The sequence below is a fragment of the Anomaloglossus baeobatrachus genome, chromosome 2 (genome assembly GCF_048569485.1).
Source record: "Anomaloglossus baeobatrachus isolate aAnoBae1 chromosome 2, aAnoBae1.hap1, whole genome shotgun sequence".
Classification (NCBI taxonomy): domain Eukaryota; kingdom Metazoa; phylum Chordata; class Amphibia; order Anura; family Aromobatidae; genus Anomaloglossus; species Anomaloglossus baeobatrachus.
This window is the reverse complement of record NC_134354.1, coordinates 478756082-478773286: the sequence shown is the minus strand read 5'-3', so window position 1 is coordinate 478773286 and position 17205 is coordinate 478756082. Positions and strand designations below refer to the sequence as shown.

Genomic DNA, 17205 nt, shown 5'->3' with positions numbered 1-17205 from the left:
TGGCCTTTCTAGTTGCCATAACTTCTCTCAGGAGAGTCTCTGATTTGGCTGCGCTCTCCTCGGAGTCACCTTTTTTTGGTTTTTCACCAAGACAAGGTAGTTCTCCGTCCGACCCCGGACTTTCTTCCTAAGGTGGTCTCTCCCTTCCATCAAAGCACACTCGACCAGAGCTGTCGGTGCCTCTTGGGCTTTTAGGCACCAGGCTACGGCTCAACAAGTCTGTCAGGCTGCCACTTGGACTAGCCTGCATACCTTTTCGAAGCACTACCAAGTGCATGCTCATGCTTCGGCAGATGCGAGCTTGGGCAGACGCATCCTTCAGGCGGCTGTTGCCCACTTGTGAAGTTAGGCTCCGCCTACTTCTTAGTTTTTTCTGTTTATTCCCACCCAGGGACAGCTTTGGAACGTCCCATGGTCTGGGTCTCCCAAAGGAACGGTAAAGAAAAAGAGAATTTTGTTACTTACCGTAAATTCTTTTTCTTATAGTTCTGTATTGGGAGATCCAGCTCCCTCCCTGTTGCCTGTTGGCAATTTTCTTGTTCCGTGTGTTATCACCGGCTGTTGTCGTGGACAGAGTCTCCGGTTGTTCCGGTTCTTACTCGGTTCTACTTGTGGGTGGCTATTCTCCTTCAGCTTTTGCACTAAACTGGCTAGGACTGGCTACCAGGGGGTGTATAAGCTCAGAGGGAGGAGCTACACTTTTTAGTGTAGTACTTTGTGTGTCCTCCGGAGGCAGAAGCTAAACACCCATGGTCTGGGTCTCCCAATACGGAACTATAAAAAAAGAATTTACGGTAAGTAACAAAATTCTCTTTATTGTCTCTTTGAGCCATTTGTAAGTAACTTTCCCTACATGTCCACGATCAGGGTTTACAGCATTTTGGATATAGCGTGTGCCAGCTGTATCCAAAATGCTGTGTTGTACAGTACAAGCAGAGTCAATTTGATTTCTAGAAATCCTGTGCCCACTATGCTTGTTTTTCCTGCAGCGAAAACTGACCTGTGGTGCGGCTTCCTGAACCACAGCATGTCAATTCTTTGCTGCGGAGTCGCAAGCATTCTCCGCAGGGACACCACAGCGTGAGACTGTAACTGCCCGAGCCCGGATCATGGGTACAAGCAGCTGCGGTCTCCTGCGAAGGAGACTCACGGCCGTCCAGAATGCAGCGGGTCCTGATCGTGTGTGCACATACCCTTACGTTTTGGCTTGTATCGAGTCTGAAGATAGGAGCTTTTCTGTTAGGTGACATAATTGACCTACCTACCTTGAACTTGTGTGTTCTGGGAGTGCTGAAGATAGATTTACCCCCTAATAAATATTTATGAGCAGCAGTTTTGCGAAGATGGACAACTTTAAGATTAAAAAGAAGCCGTGGGCAGGATTTTCATATGGAAGTAATGATGTGACTGTATAATCGCTTGTCCCGCAATAAAACTCCTACCTTTGTCACGATCCAGTGTGCATGAGAAATTCATTATAGAAGCCATACGCTAATGAGGCTGAATGTGCATGTGAGTGTACTTGGAATAAGCAAAGATTGTTGCCCCCACTGCCCTTCCAGCCTGACTTGCATATGACGTCTACATTAGATTTCTCTAGACCAGGGGTGGGCAATTAATTTTCCCATGGGGCCGCATGAGAAATTGGGATTTGTTTAGAGGGCCGGACTAATATAATAAACTCAGTTCTACCCAATATACTACATTACTACACCCCCTCCATATACTACACCTGTAATAAACTACATCACTACACCCCTATATACTACACCTGTAATAAACTACACCACTACACCCCCCCCCCTATACTACACCTGTATTATACTACACCCCCTCCATATACCTGTAATATACTACATCACTACATCCCCATATACTACACCTGTAATATACTAAATCACTACACCCCTATATACACCTGTATTATACTACACCACTATATAATACACCTGCGATATACTACATCACTACACCCCCCATATACTACACCTGTAATATACTACATCACTACATCCCCATATACTACACCTGTAATATACTACATCACTACACCCCCATATACACCTGTATTATACTACACCACTATATAATACACCTGCGATATACTACATCACTACACCCCTATATACTACACCTGTAATATACTACATCACTACACCCCATATACTACACCTGTAATATACATCACTACACCCCATATAATACACCTGTAATATACTACACCCCCATATAATACACCTGTAATATACGACACCTTCCTATAGCACACCTATAATATACTACACCCCCATATAATACACCTGTAATATACGACACCTTCCTATAGCACACCTGTAATATACTACACCCCCATATAATACACCTGTAATATACTACACCCCCATATAATACACCTGTAATATACTACACCTCCATATAATACACCTGTAATATAGTACACCTCCATATAGTACACCTGTAATATACTACACCTCCATATAGCACACCTGTAATATACTACACCTCCATATAGTACACCTGTAATATACTACACCTCCATATAGCACACCTGTAATATACTACACCTCCATATGGCACACCTGTAATATACTACACCTCCATATAGCACACCTGTAATATACTACACCTCCATATAGCACACCTGTAATATACTACACCTCCACATAGTACACCTGTAATATACTACACCTCCATATAGCACACCTGTAATATACTACACCTCCATATAGCACACCTATAATATACTACATAACTATACCCCCATATACTACACCACTATATACAACACCCCCATATACTACACCTGTAATAAAACTACATCACTACACCCCATGCAGTGGCGTAACTAGAGTTTTTGATGGGCCCTGGTGCAAAATTTGGACCGGGGCCCCCCTCCACGTACACCGACACTTAGGGTATGGGATAATGACACTGACACTCGGGGTACAGGATAATGACGCTGACACTTGGCTTTTACCCTCCGCTCCCAGGTTTCCCATGATCTGAAATCCCTCTATCAGCACCCAGCTTTCCCATGTTCTGATATCCATCTTGTCCTCGGCACCCAGCTTCCCCATGCTCTGCTATACATCTTTCCCTCAGCACCCAGCTTTCCCATAACAGAGCATGGGAAAGCTGGGTGCTGAGGGAAATAGCCTTTTTCCCTCAACACAAAACGTTACTATCCCATACTTGTATCTTTGTCCCCCCTGTATATAGAGCTCCAAATACTATAATGGCCTCCACATAGCCTTCTGTATAATATAAAGGGTCCCACATAACCTGTCATATATTATAATGCACCCCCATAGTTCTTCATGTATTACAATGCATTTCCCCAAAGTTCTCCATGTATTATAATTCACCTTATAGTTCTCCATATATGATAATTCACCCCATAGTCCTCAATATATTATACTGCACCACATAGTCCTCCATGTTTTATAATGCACCCCCATAGTCCATGTATAAGGTAGCCTCCATATTCCTCCATATATTATAATGTAGCCCCCATTGTCCTATATGTATTATAATGCAGCGCCATAAATCATCATATTGTATTATGCAGCCCCATACTCCTCCATGTATAATGCACCCCTAGTCCATGTATAAGGTGTCCTTTATGTTTATTATGCAGTCCCATAGACCTCCATGTATCATGGAGTCAGCACCCCCAGGCCTCCATGTATCATTCAGAACACAGGAGAAACAGGAGTTTTAAATGCAAAATATATTTATTATAGACAAGGAGGGGTTAAGGCAGGAGATTTAAAACAAATATGCAGGGCAGAAGTGGCAAAAAGATTATAGCTGTCAAATACAAAGTTGTATATATACAAACAAGCAGGCATAAATAGTATATATTAATAATATTGAATGTATGCAGAGAACCCGTTAGGAGATACAGTGATCTCTTGCAATTCAAGTGTGAGATGAACTCTCCAAAGGACATAAAGTGCTATAGTGCAGATTGATTCATAAATAGAAGTTCATCCAAAACACACACGAGCGGGTGTTCTGCATAGACTCACCCCATATGTAGAAAACTAAAATGCCTGCCCTGAAAAGTTTCACAAGTGAAAAACATACCTATATTAGGAACAAGACAAGGGATCGCCAATGCCACATAGATGCCCCGAATAAGAAAGTAACCCCCCGGCCCAACGACACGTGTTTCGCCAGGAGGGGGCGAGTGCACCCCACCTCACGGCTTCATCAGGAGGGAAGAATCATCCACCAGCTATACGGTAAAGCATTTAAATAGGCCGCCGAAAAGTACGTTCGGCAAATGCTGAATTTCCGGTCGCGTCATCCCCTTGACTGACGCATGCGCGTTCCGCCAAAGACCGCGCCGCGGGCAGGCCGGCCGCAAAGCAACAGGCGGCGCATGCGCAAGAGCCAGGACGCGTCATCCAGCTCCCGCGCACGCGCCGCCGCCACAATAGCGGCCGAACAGCCGGCAGCAGGGCCAGGCGGAACGCGCATGCGTGCGGAGGACAACGCAATCCGAGAATACTACAAAGATACCCCGGTGATTACAAAAAAGTGTATTTAAAAACATCAGCACAAAAAGACAACAGTAAATTATTACAAGAGAGTCACAACAAGATTTCTACATCATATCCAGATAAGGAAACCTCCATGGTATAAAATATTGGACATGTCTTCATGTGATTCACTATTTCGTGAGTCCAATCGATAACGTGCATGAATAGTATAGATGGAAGTTCCAAATATAGGGTCAACGCCCGCTGGAGATCCGAATCTAAGTATAAAGAAGCAGAAAAATCAGAATCCATGTAACAAAAGCGGCCAAAACATAAAAAATATATATAAAATAAAAGTGGAAAATAAAAATAAAAAATAATAAAAAATAAAAAATAAAAACGGGAAAAGAAAAAAAGGATGGACAATAAACAACCAGGAGGTAAAGAGACACAAAACAAAAAATGCAAAAAAGTTAAAAAATGCACCAAGGTGCATTCAAAAGTGGTGATGACGAAATATTCATAGGAAGGATGCGAAGGAGATGGTCTCATTCAGACCCCTAGGAACTTTTTTGCATTTTTTGTTTTGTGTCTCTTTACCTCCTGGTTGTTTATTGTCCATCCTTTTTTTCTTTTCCCGTTTTTATTTTTTATTTTTTATTATTTTTTATTTTTATTTTCCACTTTTATTTTATATATATTTTTTATGTTTTGGCCGCTTTTGTTACATGGATTCTGATTTTTCTGCTTCTTTATACTTAGATTCGGATCTCCAGCGGGCGTTGACCCTATATTTGGAACTTCCATCTATACTATTCATGCACGTTATCGATTGGACTCACGAAATAGTGAATCACATGAAGACATGTCCAATATTTTATACCATGGAGGTTTCCTTATCTGGATATGATGTAGAAATCTTGTTGTGACTCTCTTGTAATAATTTACTGTTGTCTTTTTGTGCTGATGTTTTTAAATACACTTTTTTGTAATCACCGGGGTATCTTTGTAGTATTCTCGGATTGCGTTGTCCTCCGCACGCATGCGCGTTCCGCCTGGCCCTGCTGCCGGCTGTTCGGCCGCTATTGTGGCGGCGGCGCGTGCGCGGGAGCTGGATGACGCGTCCTGGCTCTTGCGCATGCGCCGCCTGTTGCTTTGCGGCCGGCCTGCCCGCGGCGCGGTCTTTGGCGGAACGCGCATGCGTCAGTCAAGGGGATGACGCGACCGGAAATTCAGCATTTGCCGAACGTACTTTTCGGCGGCCTATTTAAATGCTTTACCGTATAGCTGGTGGATGATTCTTCCCTCCTGATGAAGCCGTGAGGTGGGGTGCACTCGCCCCCTCCTGGCGAAACACGTGTCGTTGGGCCGGGGGGTTACTTTCTTATTCGGGGCATCTATGTGGCATTGGCGATCCCTTGTCTTGTTCCTAATATAGGTATGTTTTTCACTTGTGAAACTTTTCAGGGCAGGCATTTTAGTTTTCTACATATGGGGTGAGTCTATGCAGAACACCCGCTCGTGTGTGTTTTGGATGAACTTCTATTTATGAATCAATCTGCACTATAGCACTTTATGTCCTTTGGAGAGTTCATCTCACACTTGAATTTCAAGAGATCACTGTATCTCCTAACGGGTTCTCTGCATACATTCAATATTATTAATATATACTATTTATGCCTGCTTGTTTGTATATATACAACTTTGTATTTGACAGCTATAATCTTTTTGCCACTTCTGCCCTGCATATTTGTTTTAAATCTCCTGCCTTAACCCCTCCTTGTCTATAATAAATATATTTTGCATTTAAAACTCCTGTTTCTCCTGTGTTCTGAATGTTTTATATGGAGTTTGCATTGGTCTTTAAGGGACCTTGTTATGGTACCCTTCTGCCAATACTATAAAATGGTTTTTTGGAGCTTTGTATCGCTCCATGTATCATGTAGCCAGGCCCCTCCAGGCCTCCACGTGTCATGCAGCCAGCAAAATAAAAAAACAAGTACCTCTCTTCTCCTTCTGACCCCTGCGACCGCGGTAGTTACGCCCCTGTCCCCATATGTAACACACCCTGCTCCCCATACAGCCTGCACCCCCATATCACACACACTACACCCCTATATGTCACACACCCTGCTCCCCATACAGCCTGCACCTCCATATCACACACACTACACCCCGATATGTCACACATCCTGCCCACATATCTCACCCTGCCTGTACCCCAACTTACCCCTCTCAAACACTCTGCACCCCTTCACATCCTTCTGTCAGTCTGCAGCCCTCATATGCCACTCACCCTGCAGCCCCCCTCCCCCTCATGTCCCCTCTTTCCTTATTACAAGTCATCATGTGTCCAAATCTTTCAGGATTCAGCATCTCTTGCTTTCAGCCCGGCATCCTGTCTCCTCCCACACAGTCACATGGGCGTGACATCATCGCAGGTCCTGCAGGATGGATTATTCCGTCTGCTGTGCAGGTCAGGATCACTCCTGCTCTGCTGCAGCTCAGAAACGGCTGGTGGCCTCTCCAGGTCAGGGGCCCTTCTACTGACACTGGGCTCCCCTGACTCACAGGCCGGCCCCCTGACGGTCGCATTGTCGGCCACTACACAGCGGCACTACACATAGGGGCCTGTCAGGCGGCTCTGCAGAGCGGCTGCCGGGCCCCTATAACTCTGCGGGCCCCTATAACTCTGCGGGCCTGGTCGCAGTGGCAACCTCTGCGACCACGGTCGATACGCCCCTGACCCCATGTACTACACCACTATATACACACCACCATATACTACACCTGTAAAACTACACCACTACACCCCCAGTATTAGTCACCAGTCCCCCCCTCCCCCATTGTCCCCTCCTCAGCTTATTAGTCACTACTTGCCTCTCCCTTGTTTTTGTCCCCGTCCTCAGGCACCTCCGTACAGGGTCCCCGCTGAGCTGCTCCTTCTGTTGTACGGACCCCCGCTGAACTGCTCCTTCTCTTATACGGGCCCTGGCTGCACTGATGCTGTTCTGCGAAAGGCCCCCGCCGCTGCTTCTCTCCGTGAAGGCCCCCGCTGTGCTGATCCTTCTCCTGCCGGGCGGGAACTTTTGAAATGACACACGTAGCACAGTACTGATAACATCAGAGCGCGCGCGTGTGTAACTGACAAAGTGCCGGCAGGGAACAGAGGAGAGACTCCTGCGTTCCGCTGCCTGCACTGACTGTGCGGAGCTGCAGGATCTCTCCCTGCCCGGCACGCTGCAGCCTGGCTCCACTGCACCGGCTGAAAACGGGCGGGCCGGTCACAGAGAGTAGGCGGGCCGGATGTGGCCCGCGGGCCGCCCCTTGCCCAGGTCTGATCTAGACTGACACTTTTTTTTTGCAATCTAATGTATATTTTTTTTGTGGTTCAAGTTTCTACTATATGTTAAACATGCTAACCCTTCAAGTTGGTTAGATACATAGTGCAGAATGTGTATTTTATTGATTCTAATTAAAAAAATAGTGTACATGGAGAATATGGAAAACATGATATAAAAATTTAGCTTTGATTACGTCTTCATCGGGAGGAGAGCGGGACCGGTGGTGGCGTGACTACGGACATCTGGCAGCTCGCATTCGTATGCTAATTAATAGGACAGATGAGTATTACCTGTCTTTTCTGAATGCAAGCTGGTAGATATCTGCAGATGTGACGTCAACAGCCCCACTCATCTCCAGAATGCAGAAATGAGTGAAGCTGCTTTAACCATTTTAAGGACAGAAAAAACATGATTTAAATGCTTTTCTCACTAAAAAGGGAACTTTAAAAATAGTGAGATCTTTCTACACAAAGTTTACCTGCAGTAAGTGAGAGAACCTGATTTTGCTTATGCTGGCTCTACACATGGGAGAGCGATCAGCGGACAGCAAAGCCTTCTGCTTAACCTCAGCAGGTTATTTGGCGTCCAAAAGACACCATATGCACATGCCTTAATGTTTACAGGAGGCAGACTCTAACCTGATTACTCAAGGATTGCATCTTTTATTTCTTTGTCGCTCCATTGGGAGACCCAGACAATTGGGGTGTATAGCTTCTGCCTCCGGAGGCCACACAAAGTATTACACTTAAAAGTGTAAACCCCTCCCCTCTGCCTATACACCCCCCCGTGCATCACGGGCTCCTCAGTTTTTATGCTTTGTGCGAAGGAGGCACACATGCACGCAAGCTCCACAATTTAGTCAGCAGCAGCTGCTGACTATATCGGATGGAAGAAAAGAGGGCCCATAACAGGGCCCCCGGCATGCTCCCTTCTCACCCCACTCTGGTCGGTGGTGCTGTTAAGGTTGAGGTACCCATTGCGGGTACATAGGCAGGAGCCACATGCTGTTTTCCTTCCCCATCCCTTAGGGGCTCTGGGTGAAGTGGGATCCTAACCGGTCACCAGGCACTGGGACCGTGCTCCCTCCGCAGCCCCTGGGGGAATCTGCTGGACAGGAGACCGGGTATCGTCAGGGACATGGCCCTGCTCCTCTGAGGTACTCTGTGTCCCCTTGGGGACGGCGCATAGAGCGCCTGTGTTATGGACGCTGCAGCAGCTGCTGGGTGTGTTGGTGCGCCGGGACTACTGCGCTGACCGCGCTTGTTTGCCGGCCGCGCTTATAACTTTACTCCCCGGCTTTTGCGGCCTAGTACCGCATACTCCCGCCCCCGGGCCTGCCAGTCAGGGGTAAGGGCGGGACGCTGCACTGGACGTCAGCGCTGAGGGCTGGAGCATACTTCGTATCCTCCTCCCCCCTCACTGAGCACCGTGGGGCACCAGATTCCCGCACTTTCTGAGGCACGCCCACGGCCCCCTCCTCCTCTTAGAACGCTGGCAGCCATTCCTGTCGGCACTTCTGACGCTGGAGAACTTCAGAGGGGAGACATCACCGAGCTCCACAGCTCTGGGAGGCCCAGGCAGGGAATCTGGTGGTCACACAACCGCTGAGGGCGGTCGGTAAGCCGCACCTGTTACTAGGTGCTGGCCCCCCTGGGTGCCTAAGTGTATATTTATATGCTTATATTGTATACATTTACTCTGTACGGCCGCACTATTTGCTTTTGGCTATATACCCTCTCTGATTGCTCTAAGAGGAGACAACAGCATGTCGTCCGCAAAAAGCAAGGGTGCCAAGGCACAGGCTTACTTTGCAACCTGTACCTCATGTGCGGCTATGCTACCTGCAGGTTCCACCTACCCTCATTGTGTGCAATGTTCGGCCCCTGTGACACTCACTCAGCCGGAGCCTCTGCCACTGGTGGGACCCCCGGCCCAGGTGGAACCACCTGCTGCCACTGTCCAGGTGACAGGGACAGAGTTTGCAGTATTCGCTGACAAACTGTCTGAGTCTATGGATAAATGGTCTGCTAAGATACTAGAAGCTTTGCAGTCCAGACCGGTAACACAGGCCCCGGGCACAGTTGAATCATTGACCCCAGGCCCCCCTCGGTTGGAGCAGCAAAGTGCTCCTGGGGCGACTCGTAGGTCCCACGGTGAGGACTCCGACACGGACCGCAGTCCCAGACCGGCTAAGCGGGCTCGCTGGGAGCTTCCCTCGACTTCATCACACTGTTCAGGGTCTCAGCATGAGGACTCTCTGGAGGATGAAGAGGAGGTGGCAGATCAGGGCTCTGATCCTGACACCGCTCTCAACCTTGATACACCTGAAGGGGACGCCATAGTAAACGACCTTATAGCGTCCATTAATCAGGTGTTGGATCTTTCTTCTCCAGCTCCTCCGATTGAGGAGTCAGCTTCTCAGCAGGAGAAATTCCATTTTAGGTTTCCCAAACGTACACGGAGTGGGTTTCTTGATCACTCCGACTTCAGAGATACAGTCCAGAAACACCGAGCCTTTCCAGATAAGCGCTTTACTAAGCGCCTTAATGACACACGTTATCCCTTCCCCTCTGATGTCGTCAAGGGTTGGGCTCAGTGTCCCAAGGTGGATCCTCCAGTCTCTAGACTGGCGGCTAGATCCATAGTTGCAGTGGCAGATGGTGCATCACTCAAGGATGCCACTGACAGGCAGATAGAGCTCCTGATGAAATCCATCTATGAAGCTATCGGCGCGTCCTTTGCTCCGGCATTCGCAGCCGTATGGGCACTCCAAGCTATCTCAGCTTGTCAGTCTGAGATTAATGCAGTCACACGTGCCTCTACTCCGCAGGTTGTGTCCTTAACCTCTCAGGCGTCGGCGTTTGCGTCCTACGCCATGAATGCTGTCCTGGACTCTGTGAACCGTACGGCGGTAGCATCCGCCAATTCGGTGGCAGTCCGCAGGGCCATGTGGCTACGTGAATGGAAGGCAGACTCTGCTTCCAAAAAGTTCTTAACCGGGTTGCCATTTTCTGGCGACCGCCTGTTTGGCGAGCGATTGGATGAAATCATTAAACAATCCAAGGGAAAGGACTCGTCCTTACCCCAGTCCAAACCAAACAGACCTCAACAACGGAAGGTACAATCGAGGTTTCGGTCCTTTCGGCCCTCAGCCAGATCTCAATTCTCCTCGTCCAACAGACCACAGAAGGGTCAGAGGAACTCCGATTCATGGCGGTCTAAGTCACGTCCTAAGAAGACCGCCGGAGGAACCGCTCCCAAAGCGGCCTCCTCATGACTTTCGGCCTCCCCAAAACGCATCCTCGGTCGGTGGCAGGCTCTCCCGCTTTTGCGACGCCTGGTTGCCACATGTCCAAGACCGGTGGGTGAGAGACATTCTGTCTCACGGTTACAGGATAGAGTTCAGCTCTCGTCCTCCGACTCGTTTCTTCAGAACATCTCCACCCTCCGAGCGAGCCGATGCTCTTCATCAGGCAGTGAGCACTCTGAAGGCAGAAGGAGTGGTGATCCCTGTTCCCCTTCAGCAATGGGGCCACGTTTTTTACTCCAACTTGTTTGTGGTGCCAAAAAAGGACGGATCTTTCCGTCCCGTTCTGGACCTAAAACTGCTCAACAGACACGTGAAAACCAGGCGGTTCCGGATGGAATCTCTCCGCTCCGTCATCGCCTCAATGTCCCAAGGAGACTTCCTAGCATCAATCGACATCAGGGATGCTTATCTCCACGTGCCGATTTCACCAGAGCATCAGCGCTTCCTGCGTTTCGCCATCGGGGATGAACACCTTCAGTTCGTGGCACTGCCTTTCGGCCTGGCGACAGCCCCACGGGTCTTCACCAAGGTCATGGCAACAGTGGTAGCAGTCCTACACTCTCAGGGACACTCGGTGATCCCTTACTTAGACGATATGCTTGTCAAGGCCCCCTCTCGGGTGGCATGCCAACACAACCTGAACATTGCTCTGGAGACTCTCCAGACATTCGGGTGGATCATCAATTTCCCAAAGTCAAAATTGACACCGGCCCAATCACTGACATATCTCGGCATGGAGTTTCATACTCTCTCAGCGATAGTGAAGCTTCCGCTGGACAAACAGCGTTCACTACAAACAGGGGTGCAATCTCTCCTTCGAGCCCAGTCGCACCCCTTGAGGCGTCTCATGCACTTCCTAGGGAAGATGGTGGCAGCAATGGAGGCAGTTCCTTTTGCGCAGTTTCATCTGCGTCCACTTCAATGGGACATTCTCCGCAAATGGGACAGGAAGTCGACGTCCCTCGACAGGAACGTCTCCCTTTCTCGGGCAGCCAAGGCCTCCCTTCAGTGGTGGCTTCTTCCCACTTCTCTGTCGAAGGGGAAATCCTTCCTGCCCCCATCCTGGGCTGTGGTCACGACGGACGCGAGTCTGTCAGGGTGGGGAGCGGTTTTTCTCCACCACAGGGCTCAGGGTACCTGGACTCAGCCAGAGTCCTCCCTTCAGATCAATGTTCTGGAGATAAGGGCAGTGTATCTAGCCCTAAAGGCGTTCCAGCCGTGGCTGGATGGCAGGCAGATCCGAATTCAGTCGGACAACGCCACGGCGGTGGCATACATCAACCACCAAGGCGGCACACGCAGTCGGCAAGCCTTCCAGGAAGTTCGGCGGATTCTGCTGTGGGTGGAAGCCACAGCCTCCACCATCTCCGCAGTTCACATCCCGGGCGTAGAAAACTGGGAAGCAGACTTCCTCAGTCGCCAGGGCATGGACGCAGGGGAATGGTCTCTTCACCCGGACGTGTTTCAGGAGATCTGTTGCCGCTGGGGAACGCCGGACGTCGATCTCATGGCGTCTCGGCACAACAACAAAGTCCCGGCATTCATGGCACGGTCTCAAGATCACAGAGCTCTGGCGGCGGACGCATTAGTTCAGGATTGGTCGCAGTTTCGACTACCTTATGTGTTTCCTCCTCTGGCAATGCTGCCCAGAGTGTTACGCAAGATCAGGTCCGACTGCCGCCGCGCCATCCTCGTCGCTCCAGACTGGCCGAGGAGGTCGTGGTACCCGGATCTGTGGCATCTCACGGTGGGCCAACCGTGGGCACTACCAGACCGACCAGACTTGCTGTGTCAAGGGCCATTTTTCCATCTGAATTCTGCGGCCCTCAACCTGACTGTGTGGCCATTGAGTCCTGGATCCTAGCGTCTTCAGGGTTATCTCAAGAGGTCATTGCCACTATGAGACAGGCCAGGAAACCAACGTCCGCCAAGATCTACCACAGGACGTGGAGGATCTTCTTATCCTGGTGCTCTGATCAGGGTTTTACTCCCTGGCCATTTGCCTTGCCCACTTTTCTGTCCTTCCTTCAATCCGGAATGGAAAAGGGTTTGTCTCTCGGCTCCCTTAAGGGACAAGTCTCGGCGCTCTCTGTGTTTTTTCAAAAGCGTCTAGCCAGGCTTCCTCAGGTACGCACGTTCCTGCAGGGGGTTTGCCACATAGTCCCTCCTTACAAGCGTCCGCTAGAACCCTGGGATCTGAACAGGGTGCTAACGGCTCTTCAGAAACCACCCTTCGAGCCAATGAGGGATATTTCTCTTTCACGCCTTTCGCAGAAGGTGGTCTTCCTAGTGGCAGTCACATCACTTCGGAGAGTGTCTGAGCTAGCAGCGCTGTCATGCAAAGCCCCCTTCCTGGTGTTTCACCAGGACAAGGTGGTTCTGCGTCCGGTTCCGGAATTTCTCCCGAAGGTGGTATCCCCTCTTCATCTCAATCAGGATATCTCCTTACCTTCTTTTTGTCCTCATCCAGTTCACCAATGTGAAAAGGATTTGCACTTGTTGGATCTAGTGAGAGCACTCAGACTCTACATTTCTCGTACGGCGCCTCTGCGCCGCTCGGATGCGCTCTTTGTCCTTGTCGCTGGCCAGCGTAAAGGGTCGCAGGCTTCCAAGTCAACCTTGGCTCGGTGGATCAAGGAACCAATTCTGGAAGCCTACCGTTCTTCTGGGCTTCCGGTTCCTTCAGGGCTGAAGGCCCATTCTACCAGAGCCGTGGGTGCGTCCTGGGCTTTGCGGCACCAGGCTACGGCTCAGCAGGTGTGTCAGGCGGCTACCTGGTCGAGTCTGCACACTTTCACGAAACACTATCAAGTGCATACCTACGCTTCGGCAGATGCCAGCCTAGGTAGGCGAGTCCTTCAGGCGGCGGTTGCCCACCTGTAGGAAGGGGCCGTTTTACGGCTCTGTTACCGAGGTATTCTTTTACCCACCCAGGGACTGCTTTTGGGCGTCCCAATTGTCTGGGTCTCCCAATGGAGCGACAAAGAAGAAGGGAATTTTGTTTACTTACCGTAAATTCCTTTTCTTCTAGCTCCAATTGGGAGACCCAGCACCCGCCCCTGTTCCCTTCGGGCTGTTGTTTTTTTGTGTACACATGTTGTTCATGTTGAATTGTTCTTTTGGTTCATGGTTTCAGTTCTCCGAACATCCTTCGGATTGAATTTACCTTAGACCAATTTATAAGTATCCTCCTTCCTGCTTTTGCACCAAAACTGAGGAGCCCGTGATGCACGGGGGGGTGTATAGGCAGAGGGGAGGGGTTACACTTTTTAAAGTGTAATACTTTGTGTGGCCTCCGGAGGCAGAAGCTCTACACCCCAATTGTCTGGGTCTCCCAATTGGAGCTAGAAGAAAAGGAATTTACGGTAAGTAAACAAAATTCCCTTCTTTAGTCCCCTTCCCTCCCCTTTAGGTAGGGAAATAGACATTCTGTAGCCTGATATATGAAAACAAAAACTAAATGTAAAATTAATACGCATTTTTTTTTAAACTTTTCTTCAGAGTCCAGCCATTGAAACTACCTTATGGGCTTCCAACAGAGGAGGACTTGTCAGACACCTACCTGAACAGCTTAGGCCAGCTCGTGATACGGAAAAAACTTCAGCCAATTGACGTGAAATCAATTGAATGATAGTGTGTGCCCTTGTTGTCATTTGTAAAGTAAAGCATTTTTGTGTAGTGTTTGTATTTTGAGTATATTTTTTTATTTGCAGGATTTGACTTGGCTCCCAATGTGTGTTATTTAACCCGGCAGCTTCCTCTACTTGCACATCAGCACACGCGTTGTAGTAGTGGGGTGCGGATGACTAACAAAGACACGTGAACTCTATGACTGAACCGTTGAGTAGGAACACCCAAAAAGTGTGTGTGTGTGTGTGTGTGTATATATATGTGGGTATGTATGTGTGATATATATATTAATTATACACATGTATATCTACTAGGGATGTTGGTGTGGTTTTTTCATATCCTTTTAGTAAATGTTTAATTATATTATACAGAAATTGCTTAATCTGCCTTTTCTTTATCGTTCCTTTGGGAGATCCAGACCATGGGTGTTTAGCTTCTGCCTCCGGAGGACACACAAAGTACAACACTTCAAAGTGTAGCTCCTCCCTCTGAGCTTATACACCCCCTGGTAGCCAGTCCTAGCCAGTTTATCGCTTTGTGTCAGGAGGCATACATCCACACATGTATTCTCATCTGATTTGTTTGACTTTTGGAAAGAGTTTGAAGAAAAGTGGGTCCATGTCTGGACTCCCGGCATGTCCCTTCTCACCCCACTGTGTCGGCGGTGTTGTTAAGGTTGATTTACAAGGCTGCAGCCTTACATGCCGCGCTCCTTCACCATCCCTTCTTGGCTCTGGCTTGAAGTGGGAGCCAGCACGGTCTCCATGCCTGGCAGGAGTCCGGTCTCCATCCACAGCCCCTTGAGGATTCTGTTGGACCGGAGCACTCATCCCCAGGGACATGGCCCTGCGTCTCAGCAGCTAAGTACCTGAGACGTTTATGTTGGGGGTCCCGGTTCTTTATTGTAAGGGGAGAGTATGCTGTATGTGATTGTTTTAACTTTTCCGGCGGGTTCTCTAGCTTTTGCCCGAGAACCGCGCCGATGGTGCCTGCTTGTCGGCCTCACCGCTTAAATTTAGGCCCCGGCTTCGCCGGAGGCCTAGTTTCATTTTCCTGCCCTCGCATGTCACTCATGCAGAGGGACAGGTTCGGCTCCTCCCGGCGGCCGTTCTACACTGAAGAGAGACACTCCCCACTGCTGGGGCATCCCTCCTTCCCTGCAGGTCTCTATAGCCCTCCAGTTCCCGCTATTTTATAGGAACGCCCCCTAGTTTCTCAGGCAGAGTTCACTCTGCTCTGGGACATCCTGCATTCTGCATCTCTGCTGAGGTGCTGCGACTGGGGGACTGGGCTTCGGGATCTGGAGGGCACACAACACCGCGCTCAGCGGTCTGGTAAGCCACAGCCGGTTTCCGGTTGTGGACCTCTGTATATTCTCCCTGGGGTTCATTCTCTGCAAAGCCCCCACTCCAGCAGCATGTCTCACACAAGGAGTAAAGCTCCAAAGCTTTATTCTGCATGCACTGCATGTAAGCTCCTGCTGCCTGAGCCGAGCATTTATCCACACTGTGATGATTGCTCTAACTTGGCGGTGCCACAGCCTGGAGTCTCACCCCCAGTGGTCTCTCAGGCTGCTGCTGCACCTGTGACTGAACCCCCGGCCTGGGTAGAGTCCTTTTATAGGTCCATATCCCAGTCATTTGCTGAGTCCATGGGACTTTTGTCCAGGATTTTGATGAATATGCATCAGCCCCCCTCACAGGGTGCCTCTAATACTCTTGACAGAGGATTCCTATCCTCTGACCTCCGTCCACCGGAGCTCACGGAGGATTCATCATCTGATCCCAGACCCCGTCCTTCTAAGAGAAGGCGCAGGGTTTCCTCCCCCTCCCCATCCCACGGCTCTGTCTCAAGAGCTGACTCTCAAGATGAGGAGGATGCCCTCACTGGGGGTTCGGAGGCTACAGTCAGGGCCAGAAATATTTGGACAGTGACACAAGTTTTGTTATTTTAGCTGTTTACAAAAACATGTTCAGAAATACAATTATATATATAATATGGGCTGAAAGTGCACACTCCCAGCTGCAATATGAGAGTTTTCACATCCAAATCGGAGAAAGGGTTTAGGAATCATAGCTCTGTAATGCATAGCCTCCTCTTTTTCAAGGGACCAAAAGTAATTGGACAAGGGACTCTAAGGGCTGCAATTAACTCTGAAGGCGTCTCCCTCGTTAACCTGTAATCAATGAAGTAGTTAAAAGGTCTGGGGTTGATTACAGGTGTGTGGTTTTGCATTTGGAAGCTGTTGCTGTGACCAGACAACATGCGGTCTAAGGAACTCTCAATTGAGGTGAAGCAGAACATCCTGAGGCTGAAAAAAAAGAAAAAATCCATCAGAGAGATAGCATACATGCTTGGAGTAGCAAAATCAACAGTCGGCTACATTCTGAGAAAAAAGGAATTGACTGGTGAGCTTGGGAACTCAAAAAGGCTT

General features: G+C 49.1%; 1 protein-coding gene across 3 annotated transcripts in view; it reads left to right on the top strand.

Moving 5' to 3' along the window:
- MRPL30 (mitochondrial ribosomal protein L30) overlaps nucleotides 1–14819 on the top strand; it is a 62359-nt gene extending 47540 nt beyond the window's left edge. For all 3 annotated transcript variants that reach the window (XM_075334249.1, XM_075334251.1, XM_075334248.1), the window contains exon 6: nucleotides 14643–14819. In XM_075334249.1, coding sequence (XP_075190364.1) covers nucleotides 14643–14772 — 130 coding nt within the window. In that variant the 3' untranslated portion in view covers nucleotides 14773–14819. The remainder of the gene's footprint in view (nucleotides 1–14642) is intronic.
- Nucleotides 14820–17205: the final 2386 nt, after the last annotated feature.